Source organism: Hippopotamus amphibius, chromosome 10 (assembly GCF_030028045.1).
Source record: "Hippopotamus amphibius kiboko isolate mHipAmp2 chromosome 10, mHipAmp2.hap2, whole genome shotgun sequence".
In the NCBI taxonomy this organism is placed as follows: domain Eukaryota; kingdom Metazoa; phylum Chordata; class Mammalia; order Artiodactyla; family Hippopotamidae; genus Hippopotamus; species Hippopotamus amphibius.
Window position 1 is genome coordinate 5,308,720 of NC_080195.1, and position 11,987 is coordinate 5,320,706.

The 11,987-nt window shown below is 43.1% G+C and overlaps 1 protein-coding gene across 1 annotated transcript; it reads right to left on the reverse strand.

The window, feature by feature from the left end:
• Nucleotides 1-7,248: 7,248 nt before the first annotated feature.
• LOC130830501 (zinc finger protein 705A-like) lies at nucleotides 7,249-10,924 on the reverse strand. Its single transcript, XM_057697754.1, has 7 exons — nucleotides 10,862-10,924; nucleotides 10,672-10,767; nucleotides 9,975-10,101; nucleotides 9,179-9,274; nucleotides 8,569-8,651; nucleotides 7,734-7,965; nucleotides 7,249-7,661 (listed from the first exon to the last, which is right to left on the reverse strand). The coding sequence occupies exons 1-7, from the start codon at nucleotides 10,922-10,924 to the stop codon at nucleotides 7,249-7,251; spliced, it is 1,110 nt and encodes a 369-aa protein (XP_057553737.1).
• Between the last annotated feature and the right edge of the window lie 1,063 nt (nucleotides 10,925-11,987).

The following is an 11,987-nucleotide window of genomic DNA, read 5'->3' on the forward strand; positions in this document are numbered from 1 at the left end:
GTAGCATAGTAAGAACAAACAAAAAAGAAAGAAACCAAGACATCAGTGAAAAACCCAAATGACAAAAACAAACACATAGATACACAGAACAGAGTAGTGGATACCAGGAAGGAAGCTTCAGGGGCAAAGGCAGGATGGTAAAGGTGCTCAAATGTGTAGTGACAGCGGGAGATGAAAAGTTTGCTGGTGAGCATGTGTAAGGTTTACAGAACTTGAAATGTAATATTGTGCAAATGAAGCAATCAATATTAACAACCAACGTTAATTTAAAAAATAAAATTATAAAATTAAAGACACCTTACCCTATTGCCAGGTCAAATCACTGCATATCTTTTTTACAGAGTTCTTTTTCTGAGGAATATATTGAACACCAAATTTAAAGCAAATTATCCTAAGATGCAGCTGTGCTCCTCTCTGTCAGGAGATTATCAGGGAGATGGGTGGAGGAATGCCTCCACTGGAGAAGATGCAGCTTTGAATGTGGCTGACGGAATGGGGGAATTTCCCTTTCCGAGCTGACCTGATACTGCTCCAAGGTCACATGACCTTGTTAAGGGTTTCCGAACCAATCAACATCACCTGTTACCTTTGGTCTAACCACGTCTGAAGACGTGTTAAGAGAAAGAAATAGTTTGTGATTTCACTCATGTGTGGAACACAAAAAACCAACAGACAAAAAGAAAATAAGTAAAAAGAATTTTAAGCAAGAAAAAAATTGACCTGATAACAAACACAAAGACACACAGACCTGAGTAGTGGAAATCAGAGGAGAAGCCACAGGCAGAGGCGAGGTGGACAAAATGGGAGGCTAAATGGTAACAGAGGAAAAGTGCGCGTTGGGTGCCGAAAAGGTGTACGGTACACAGAAGATGAAGTGTATTGCTGTGCACATAAAACTTTACTAATATTATAATGGAATGATACCTAAGTTTTAAAAAATTATAATTAAATTGAAAAGAAAATAAAGAATCGATACCCAACTGCCTGCAGCCACATCACTACATAATTTTACTCTTGTCCTGCTTCCCTGAGGGACCAGCTGAACACCAAATTTAAATCGCACAACCTGAAACTCAGCTGGGTACCTTTTGTCTGTCAGCAGATGCACAGAATGGTGGGTGCTGGACACTCTCCACCTGAGGAGGTGCAGCTTTGAAGGTGGCTGAGGACAGTCAGTGAGGGAATTTCCCTTTCACGCTGACTTTATACTACTGTAAGGTCACATGACCTTGATGAAGTATTCTTAACCAGTCAAGATGATGTATCTCCTTGAATCTATCAATGTCTTGAAGACACATTTAGGAACGAAATATCTTTTGAATTCACTTATATGTGGAACACTAAATACAAGTTAAAAAAGCAAATAAGGAAAAAAACATTAAAGAGGAAAGCAAATGACACAAAAACAAAGACATATATTCACAGAACAGAGCAGTGGATATCAGAGAGTAGCAGCAGGGGGATGACCAATGAGTAAAATGAGTCCACAGGATGGTAACAAAAAACAAGTTTTTGCTGCTGAGTAATTTTATGCTACACTGGGGTTGAAATACATTTTTGTACACATACAACTTATCTAACATTTTGACCAAATGATACCGTAACAAAAATAATTCAATTAAAAAAACTAAAGTATCTGTGCCGCATTGCTTAAACTATATCAGTACATATTTTGTCTACTGTCCGATTTCTCTGACAGACAAGCTGAACACCAAATTTAAATCAAACAACCTGAATCTCAGCTGGGTACCTCTTGTCTGTCAGTAGGTGCTCAGAATGGTGGGTGCTGGGCACTCTGCACCTTTGAAGGTGGCTGAGGACTGGTCAGTGGGGGAAGTTCACCTGCACACTGCCTTTGATTCTGCTCCAAGGTCACATGACCTTGATGAGGTTTTCCTTAACCAATCAAGGTCATGTGCTCAGAATGGTGGGCGCTGGACACTCTGCACCTTTGAAGGTGGCTGAGGAGGGGCAGTGGAGGAAGTTCCCTTTCATGCTGACTCTGAAACTCCTCCAAGGTCACATGACCTTGATGAGGTTTTGTTTTTTTTTTTCTTTAACCAGTCAAGGTTATGTATCACTGTTGATATAACAATGTCTTGAAGACAGGTTTCAAAAAGACAAATATCTTATGACTTCACTCATGTGTGGAATGAAAATACAAAGAAAAAGAGCAAATAAGTGGAAAAAAAAGAGGAAAGCAAATGACACAAAACTAAACACATATATTCACAGAAACGCATCGTGGATACTAGAGAGGAGGGGGCAAATGGGATGGCCCACTGACTAAAATGGGTCCACAGGATGGTAAAAGAAAAAAAATCTAAGTTTTTGATGCTGATCAGTTTCATGGTGTACTGGAGTTGAAATATATTTTTATACAAATAAAACGTAATATTGTAACCCAGTGATACCCTAGAAAAATAATTACATTGAAAATTAAATTATTCATGCCTCGTTGCATAAAGCCACATCTATACATATTTTGTCTACGTCCTATTTCTCTGGGGGATATGCTGTTCACCAAACAAAATCAGACAACCTGAAGTCCAGCTGGACACCTCCTATCTGTCAGTAGATGCTAAGCAAGGCGAGTGCTCCACACTCTCTAAGGGAGGAGATGCAGCCCCGGAGGTGGCTGAGGACGGGTCAGTGGGGGAATTTCCCTGTCTTAGCTGACTTTGTGACTGCTCCAAGCTCACATGACCTTGTTAAGGTTTTCCTAACCAGTCAAAGTTGTATATCACCTTTGTTCTATCTGTGTCTGAAGACAGATTAAGAGAAGAGAAACACTTTCTGACTCACTCACCTGTGGAGTATCAAAACAACAAGAAATAAAAAGAAAAAAGAAAAAGAAAGTAAGAAACACAGGAATTGACACAAGAACAAATACATAGATACACAGAACTCAGTGGTGGACGCCGGGGGAAAGCGGCAGGTGGGAGGACCCAAGAGGTAAAACGGTCACAGTGAGACGGGCTGGGACCTGGGACCCTTTGCTGCAGTACTTGCACCTGGACACACCTCGAGCAACAAAATACAGAGAAACCGTATGGGACTAAAACTAACTGCATGCATGCCCAGTTGGGGCAAATTCTGGACAAAAGATACAAAGAGACCGAAAAACCCAACTGCCACTTCTGAAGAGCCAGGAGCAAAACAAAATGTTGGGAGGGAAAGCAGTGTACTTCACATGCCTCCTGCACGTAACACCACCTAAGGGGTGGGCAAACCACTTAAGCCACCCCTCCGGCCCACCCCCTGGACACATCGCTACCCTCACCCTGTATAAGGAACGAGCTCGCCCCACCCTCGGGAAGCGAGGGAGCAAGGGAACCTGTTACTTGTTCTCGCTCTGCCCGGCTGCAGCAGGGGCCCCAGTGAAGCCTTGCATGACTTTCTTGCCTGGCCTCTAGTCAATTTCTATTGATTGGGGAAGCCCACGAACCCTGGTCAGTATCAACAGGAGGATAAAAGAGAAAAAATAAGTTTTTGGTGCTGGGCAGTTGTGTGGTATACAGGAGTTGATGTATATCGTCATACACATAAACTTATCTAATATTATAACCAAAACACACCTCATTCAAAAGTCTACTGAAAAATAAATTGAAAAGAAATTAAAGAACCCATAGCCTCTTGCCCATAGCCACATCATTTTTACCCCTGTCCTATGACCTGAGGAACAAGCTGAACGCCAAATATACCGCAAAGCAACCTGAAATCAGGCTGGGACCTCCTATCTGTGGGTAGATCATCAGAAAATCATGTGCTGGCCAAACACCACTGGATGTAGTGCAGCTTCCAAGGTGCCTGAGGAAGGGTCCATGGGGGAAGGGTCCTTTTCTTGCCCACTGTTATACTGCTCCAGGTCACGTGAACTTGTTAAGCCTTTTGTACCCAAGGAAAGATATCCATCACCTTTTTTTTTTACCCCGTCTCCAAGGAAGGTTTATACTTTGGGATCTATCATTATCATGCATTTTTAAACTAGAAGGACACCTGTACATACTTTTAAGGATAATTATGATCTGAAAGAAAATTAAACATTTTTGTATATGACTTTTTTTTCTGAGCGTCATACTTTTTACTGTGATAGACTATACATGACATAAAATTTACTATTTAATCACAGTGAGGTTTAAAGTCCTCTGGCATCGAGTGTACTCATGTTATCCTGCAACCATCAGTATCATCCATGTCCTGATAGAAAATAGGTAGGAAAAAGAAAGACAACCCTTCCACACATGAAACAAATAATTATGCAATAAGAAGGCTGCATTTACTACTGTGGTACCTGCATTTGAAAACAAAAGGAAACTATGCTTACTTCTTGAAAATGTGACCTTCCCATTGGACATCAGAGGAGGCTCTTTTCAAATACAAGTTCATTTAGGAAAAACATTTTCTCCTCTACTACACTAGAAGCTTCACAGCTGAGCTTCTGAACTGTTTAATGCTTTATCTTCTGTGTTTCTTTTTTATCTAGTTTATGTTAATGGAAGACAAAGAGGTTTCAGCTAAGAATGAAAAAATCCATTATTTAGGCTTTCAATGCCTATAGAAAATCCCACCAAGTTTTCATAATTGCTCTTTCAGTTCCCCACATACATCACAATGCTGATTTACACGCCCTCTGGATTTTCATCTTCTTGCAATAAATAGCGTGAAGAACGATGTATTGTATCAGTCTCTGTTTTCAGAATTACCCTTAAAAATAAAGAACCGAATCACTAACTCGTGCCATACACAAACCTGAACTCAAAATGCATGCAATATTTGAATATAACACCTGACACTGTAAAAATGCTAGAAGAAAACAGTGACAGTACACTCCCTGAGATAGGTGTTCCTCAATGGACAAACAGATAAAGAAGAATTAGTAGGCATTTAACGGAACACTATTCAGACATAAAACAGATGAAATTTGCCATTTTCCACAACATGGTGGCACCTGCAGGGTATTATGCTAATGAAGTAAGACAGGCAGAGAAGAGAAATACATTGAGTTTAGTCACATGTGGTATTCAAAAAAAATCAAATATAAATAAGTAAAAAAATTGATAAAGAAACCAAGGGACAGCAAAAATAATGCAGAGATGCAACAAAGACAGAATACTGGATATCAGAGGGGAAGGGGCAGGTGGCGGGCTCAGTGGGTAAAATGGGTCCACAGGATGGTAACAGCCGGAAACTCAGTTTTTGGTCCTGAGCAGGTGTGTGGTACACAGAAGTTGAAATATATTGTTGTAAATGTAAAACTTATCTAATATTATAACTGAATGGTACCTTAGTAAAAAATTAGAAGTGTAAGTTTTTTAAAAATTGAAGACTATTTCCCCCATTGCCTAAAGACACATCACTACATATTTTGACTACTGTACTATTTCTCTGCGGGATTCACTGAACATCAAATTTATTCCAAACTGACCTGAAATCCAGCTGTGCTCCTCCTGTCAGTAGAATCTCAGAAAAGTGGGTGCTGGACAAACTCCACTGGATGAGATACAGCTTTCCAAATCCCGTAGACAGAGTGGGGAGGTCTGCTTTGTAAGAACATTCATTTTTCTCTCGGGGCAAAGTACATTGCACTAATTCTTCTACACACTGGATTGCATGATGGCTCATAGTTTTTCGGGGCATTTTATATTCCTGGAGGTTTATTCCTTGAGCTTCTGTGGGGGGAACAAGGCTGTGTTCCTGTTTAGTGAGACTGCTGGATGCATAATTCAGGACTCAGCTGAGTAAGATAGAGAGTGTCATCACGGAAGGGACTCGTCATCCACTTAGCTCAAAGGTTTGGGGACAAAATAACAGAGATTTCTGCCGTCTGGGAGGACAGAGATGCCTGTCTCTCTAGCCCCAGGTGCTTTCCATCTGCAGACATAGGCTGAGGGGCCTCAAAAGATGTAGTACGAGATGTCTTTGAGACTTCCCCATGACCTTGCCTGACCGGGGTCCTGACATTCTGGGAAACCTGGCCAGTGGAGTTGAAGATCAGAGCTGGGCCCCCACCAGGGTCTGAAGGGGTAGGGGGGGTTGGGGGGGGAGATGGGGTTGGGGGGACGTTGGAATGAGTGGAGCTGCGTTGTGTGGAAAGAGCTCTGGAGAAAGAGGAGACGCAGAGAGGGGGCCTGCTGAGTCTCTGCCCACATCCCAAGAGTGCAGACCTGAATCCCTGTGTTTACATGGGCGCAAAGAAGACTAGACACTGACACTTAGCTCCTTTAGCCACAGACTTTATTGTTTGAATATTTGCAACTATTATGCGATATACAAATTTTAATTTCTTCCAAGCTCTACATCATATATTGCTAGATCTCTTCACTCTCCATTTTATGCCACATTTTCATGAAAAGGTATTTCCCCAAATCACAACTTGCCTGATTGTGTGTTAAAGGATTCTTTTAGAGGCTCCCTCTCCCACACACATAGTCATTTTTTTTCTGATATGAAATCTAGCTATAGCTCCACTTTGATTTTTAGGGTGGCTACACCCTCAGTGTGAAAGTTTAATGTTGGCTAAGAAATATGTGATCACTGAGGACTTCCCTTCCTTCATGACACTGAGGGTGTGTTGTACAGTCTGAATGCACATGTGTACCAGAGTGGGTGCTCTATGACTAAAGGATTTCTCCTGACTTTACATTGAATAACTTCTCCAGGATGAATTATTTATAAGTATGCTTTGGCATCGCTCAGCATACTTTGGTATTTCTCAAGGGTTGTCATGTTTGTTCTTATTTTATTCTTTACTTTTTCACTGAGTTTCTTGTGCCCATCAAGCTGGGGCTTGGCTGAATGTTTGTTAATGGCTATAACAGTCCTAGTGGTTCTCCACATGGAGTTGTCTCATGTTGACCAACAATTATCAAAGAAGGACTAGGGGTTGGTTATCCCCTGCTCAAGTCCTGCAGGGTCTTTAGAGCTGGGAGCTGTTGCTGAAAACACCTGTACTGTATTTACAGAGTGAGTTCTGCTAAGTTACCTGAGGTCAGGCCAATGACTAAAGGCTCTGCCACAGAGTCAGGGCACGTACAGATCCATGTCCACAGGTGCGGCCTGTCTGGACTGAGGAGAGTGATGCCTGAAGGAGCCTCCATATTGATTACAGACAGAGTTTCTTTAGTGGGTGTGAACCTTGGTGTGGTTAAATGCTAAAGCTGTGGCTGGTGTATCTTCCACATTCCTCACGTGTATGACTCCATGTCATTGTGTCATCATAAGTCTACTGAGAGCACCTCAGAACTGCTACTGAGGGCCCTCCTGACACTCCCTCCAGTGCTGGGTTCCCTGGTGTCGTCTAAGGGAAGAGCCATGACTGTAGTGTTTCCCACAGAGCTGACATTCATAGCGCTGCTCTCTAGTGTGGGTTCTCTCATGTCTTCTCAGGTTTGCATATTGATTGAAGGCATTCCCACACCACTGACATATATAGGGTTTCTCTCCTGTGTGGGTCCTTTTGTGCCGAGTCAATTCAGAACTTTGACTGAAGGCTTTCCTGCACACAAGGCATATGTGTGGTTTCTCTCCCGTGTGGATTCTCTTGTGCTGACTAAGGCCAGAGCTCTGGCTAAAGGCTTTCCCACACTGATGGCACTCATAATGTTTCTCTCTGGAATGGATTTTCTTATGTTTTCTAAGATAAGAGATTTGATTAAAAGCTTTCTCACATAGACAGCATTTATAGGGCTTCTCTCCTGTGTGAATTTTCTCATGTCCTTTCAGGTAGGAACTTTGACTAAAGACTTTCCCACACAGATGACATTCATATGGTTTCTCTCCAGTGTGGATCCGATTGTGGTTTTTAAGGTCAGAACTTTGGAAAAAGCCACTTCCACAGAGATGACATTTATATGGTTTCTCTCCAGTGTGAATCATCTTGTGTCGTCTGAGGCTAAAGCAGTTACTAAAGACTTTCCCACATAGAGGACATTCACATGATTTACCTCTGGTGTGAATGTGATCCTGTCTGTCAAGGAAGCACCCTTGACTAAGTGATTCTCCACACTGTTTGCTGAAATTACTTTTCCTTCTTAAGCAAATTGATGGATGTTGAGGTGAAGATCGAGGAGTGAATTCATCACTCAGATCAGTGCATCCAATGGAATCCCCTTGGGTATGAGAAACCTGCTTCGGAGAGGAGATATGAGACTGTTACTGGTTTGCCCAGGTCCATGCAGGCACTCATCCCTCTACATTTACACCCTAGAGCATCAGGCAGTAATAGTCTTCTGTTACGGTGTTTTTAGTGTCAGCTGTATACACATGTGGTGCTACTCCCCTGCAGGCACAAACATTCTTTTTTATAGTTTCCCAACCCCATATATCAGATTAATTTTGAAGATTTTAAAGACTAGGAGATGAGTAATGTTTGTGCAACTGACAGATTTTTCTTAGATTATGGTTTTGAGCTCATATTAACTTCTTAACTTATTTCAGCCCATCCAAAAATTTTCCCAGAAAGAGCTCAATCTCAATGTACATACAGGCCATTGTGCTCAATGACCAACTTATCTCACTGCCATGTCTTTCATTTGGGTGACTGGTGCTCCCACCCATGAAATGTACCATTAGCGTGGTGCGGGACATGTGCTTCCTGTAGACACTCTGCATGGATATCATTTCTTCTTGTCTAAGGGGACTTTCACTGCCTAAAGAAATGGAAAAAATATAGACTTTAGAATGGCATTAAGGAAATAAAAATATAGACAGACACTAAGGTCCATTGAGCACATTTCAAGAATTGGAACTCAGAAGGGGAAGCTGTGTATATAATAAATACTCAAGGTAGTGGAAATACTTTAAATGTCATAGTCTATTAGGAAAAAAAAAGGGATTAAAATATAAAAATGTAATGTGGTAAAGAGACACTAGGTCAGCAAATGATGGAAAACATATTAAATGGAAGGACCAGGACAAGAATTACAATGTGGAAGTTTAACTGCAGTAAGTCCACAAGTACCCTTTTCCCTAAAGAAAAGAAAATGGCAAGAAGACACATTAATTGTGATTGATGTATGCACAGAATGAGGACAACATGAGGAATATGCCCCAATGTCCTAACTTCCATTTTAGAATATACCACTCTCTTTGGGAAAACTTCTCTTTTGTTTCTAAGGACTTAGTCACTCATTGAGCAGAACCTCTTTGCAATGAAGCACAGGCCCCTGATGCTTACCTGGACTCTGGCCTCGGAGGCATCCTATTGCTTCACTCCACAGCTCTTTTCCTGGTTCCAGCTGGGAGATCACATCTGATTTGCTGATCTGATACCCTGTTTGATTTGAAAAAAAAAAAAGTGTGGATTTTGAGCCTGTGGTAATTACCTTTTGCTGTGCTCAAGTCCAGGGGAAGGGAATGAGGAAAATAATGAGATAATTGAAGGTCTGTGCAGACAACAACATCTTCAACAGACAAAATAGTGAAGGGCATTCACCAAACAGGAGGAAACACAGAGCAGCGCAAAAGCTCTGTGGGCCTCTAGCGGCTGATGCCTCTGCACATGTTCAAAGAGAGATTGCAGAATCCTTGGTCTTTCCCAAATGGGAAAGATGAAAAGACTCGACACTGGACTGAATATTACTTTCAAACAGGATCCAGTAGGGATACACCTTACAGGAGTAATCAAAATTATGTCATACACATGACCCTGGTCTCAAGCCTTCATGGAGTGACTAGAACAGAAGGATCATTTTAAAAATATTTGATGCATTTATTTATGCATTAAAATATCCACTGAATCCTCTGCTCTGTTCAGAGTGTAGAGACTGAGGAGCAACAGGATATGAAATGTGGCCAAGATCACTGTTTGTGTGGAGATGAAAAGGGCCATGCAAAGAACATCTTCCTTCTAAGCAGTTATGAGGACCATCAAAGAGTCAGGAAGCAGTTGGAGTGGGACACAGGGAAGCTGTTCAGTGACTGCATGAATGGAATGGACACGGGTGCACATACATCCGTGTTGACAGACTCACCTATGGAGACCAGGTGGGTGATGCTCTCCAGCATCACGTCTCTGAACAGGGCTTTCTGGGAGGCATCCAGCAGGGCCCACTCTTCCTGGGTGAAGTCTACAGCTATATCCTTGAAGGTCACTGATTCCTAAAATATCAGGGATATTCTGGTTTAGACAGAGCAGCCCTTCCTCTGTCCAGAGTGGGAGGGTTGAGCAGGGGAGGTGCTGGGACTGGGTGAATGAAGGACCAGGCTCTGTGTGGGGCTCCCCCAGTTCTCTGTCAGCGCTCGGCTGTGTCTGCTTTTCAGGTACATTCACAGCCACCTGCACACTCTGACATCGTGAAGATCTATTTCACAGAAATAGCACATGAACTGTGTTATAATCAATACAATGTGGAAGTTTTTCCAATAATCTGGTAATTGGGACTTCCAGACTGGTGATTATCAAGCATTCACTTGAAAATTTATAACTCAATCTCTCTTCCCTCTTAATCTCAAGGAACTCTACAGACTCAGGACCAGGCAAACAACCATGATGGCTCCTGTGAAAACATGACTGTTGGTTGAAATTATGTCCCTAGAGGAACCTTGGATTCTCCAAAGAGAAACTGCTTTCGTTATTTGTCCTGAGAGTTGAAACCTCGACTGTATTATTGTATGAAGAGTTTGCTGTCTAGCAAACCCACATTAAATACACAACCCTATCCCACTCACCATGAGAGGCCAGAGCACCATGAAGGGGGGCCTCGCGATCCCCGGAACCGAGCAAGATTCCCACAGCACTGGGTACCGGGAGGTGCTCTCCTCATGCTGCAGGAGGCAGGTGCTCCTAACAGACTCTGAGGTCAAATGGCTCAGCAGCACAGGCCGGGGACTCTGGATTGAAGGATAGACCCAGTCTGACCGTCCCTGTGGTGGGAGGACCCCCACTCTCGACATTCTCAGGGACCTTGACCTTAGTTATCATCGATTGTCTTGTAATCTAACCTCGTCTCTGTGCTAAAGGATGAAAGAAACCTACTTAGTGGTTTTGTTTTCTCTGGTTTTTCAAAAATCTACAAGAGAACCTAATTTTATTCTGCCTACTGTAGTGTTAATTACTAAGAGGTGTGATGCGTGAATGAGGGAGAGATTGCTGACGGCCCTCGGGGTGCAGCTTCAGGATAAGGAGGCGTCCCTACTCACCAGAGGCTCCATTGTCGACAACTCAGTCTCTAGGACTCTTCCTCGGGATTCCATGCACAGCCAGTCTAAGCCCTGAGCAGGCAGAGCTGAGGATGGAGAAGAAGCCATGAGACGCCAGTCCTCGGTGCAACTTCCAGACCCACCAACCTTCCCCTGGGTGGGACCCCAGCCCAACAACTGGAAAGCAGTGGTGCAGCCTAGGAAAACTATGCAGTCTCTCCTCTCCCAGATGCCATGTAAGAAGCTAGAGCTGTGGTTGCTAATACAGAAAGTCAGAGTTCAGGGAGTTTGCAAATAATATGCTGAGCAGCGACCTTGTGTGATCAGCCTGTAGCATCCAGAATTGTTCAGTGTCCTCCTTGATTCTAGCCCTGGGGAAGCCTGACTCATGCCACAGGTAGTCTGTGGTTTCCTCCTGTGGTTTCCTCCTGTAGGTAACCCTCTGGAACCCCCAGGTCATCCTCCTGCCTGTGCACCCACAGTGGCTCTCCAGTACCCCGGCGGCCCTCTGGAAGCTCACTGCCTTCCAGCTCTCCCTCAAGCCTGACTTCAGTTCTCTCCCCCATGGACGTGGATATCCATCCACCAGGGACCTATTTTAGGATGGAGGTAACTCGAGGACTTATTCCACTTGGAGGAACCCTGGCACCCACCCTGCCAGCCTAGTCCTCAACATCCCCTGCACCAGAAAGCAGCGGGAGTGCACGAGTCATACAGCTACTGTCGTGGACCATCTCAGTCCTCTAGCTCAAGGATGCTCAGAAATATGGAATGGCTGAGGTTTAGGAGGAAATTGGTTTATTTCCCAATTTAAAATTACACTCAGAGATTTCAAAAAATTTCAT

Excerpts from the sequence above, each read along its gene's own strand:
- LOC130830501 (XM_057697754.1), bottom strand. The coding sequence starts at position 10,924 with ATGATAACTAAGGTCAAGGTCCCTGAGAATGTCGAGAGTGGGGGTCCT. Across the intron at positions 7,966-8,568 it reads TGTCCCGCACCACGCTAATG|GATCACATTCACACCAGAGG; the intron begins GTACATTTCATG and ends CTTGACAGACAG. Across the intron at positions 7,662-7,733 it reads TGGGAAAGTCTTTAGTCAAA|CTTTTAATCAAATCTCTTAT; the intron begins GTTCCTACCTGA and ends TATGTGAGAAAG.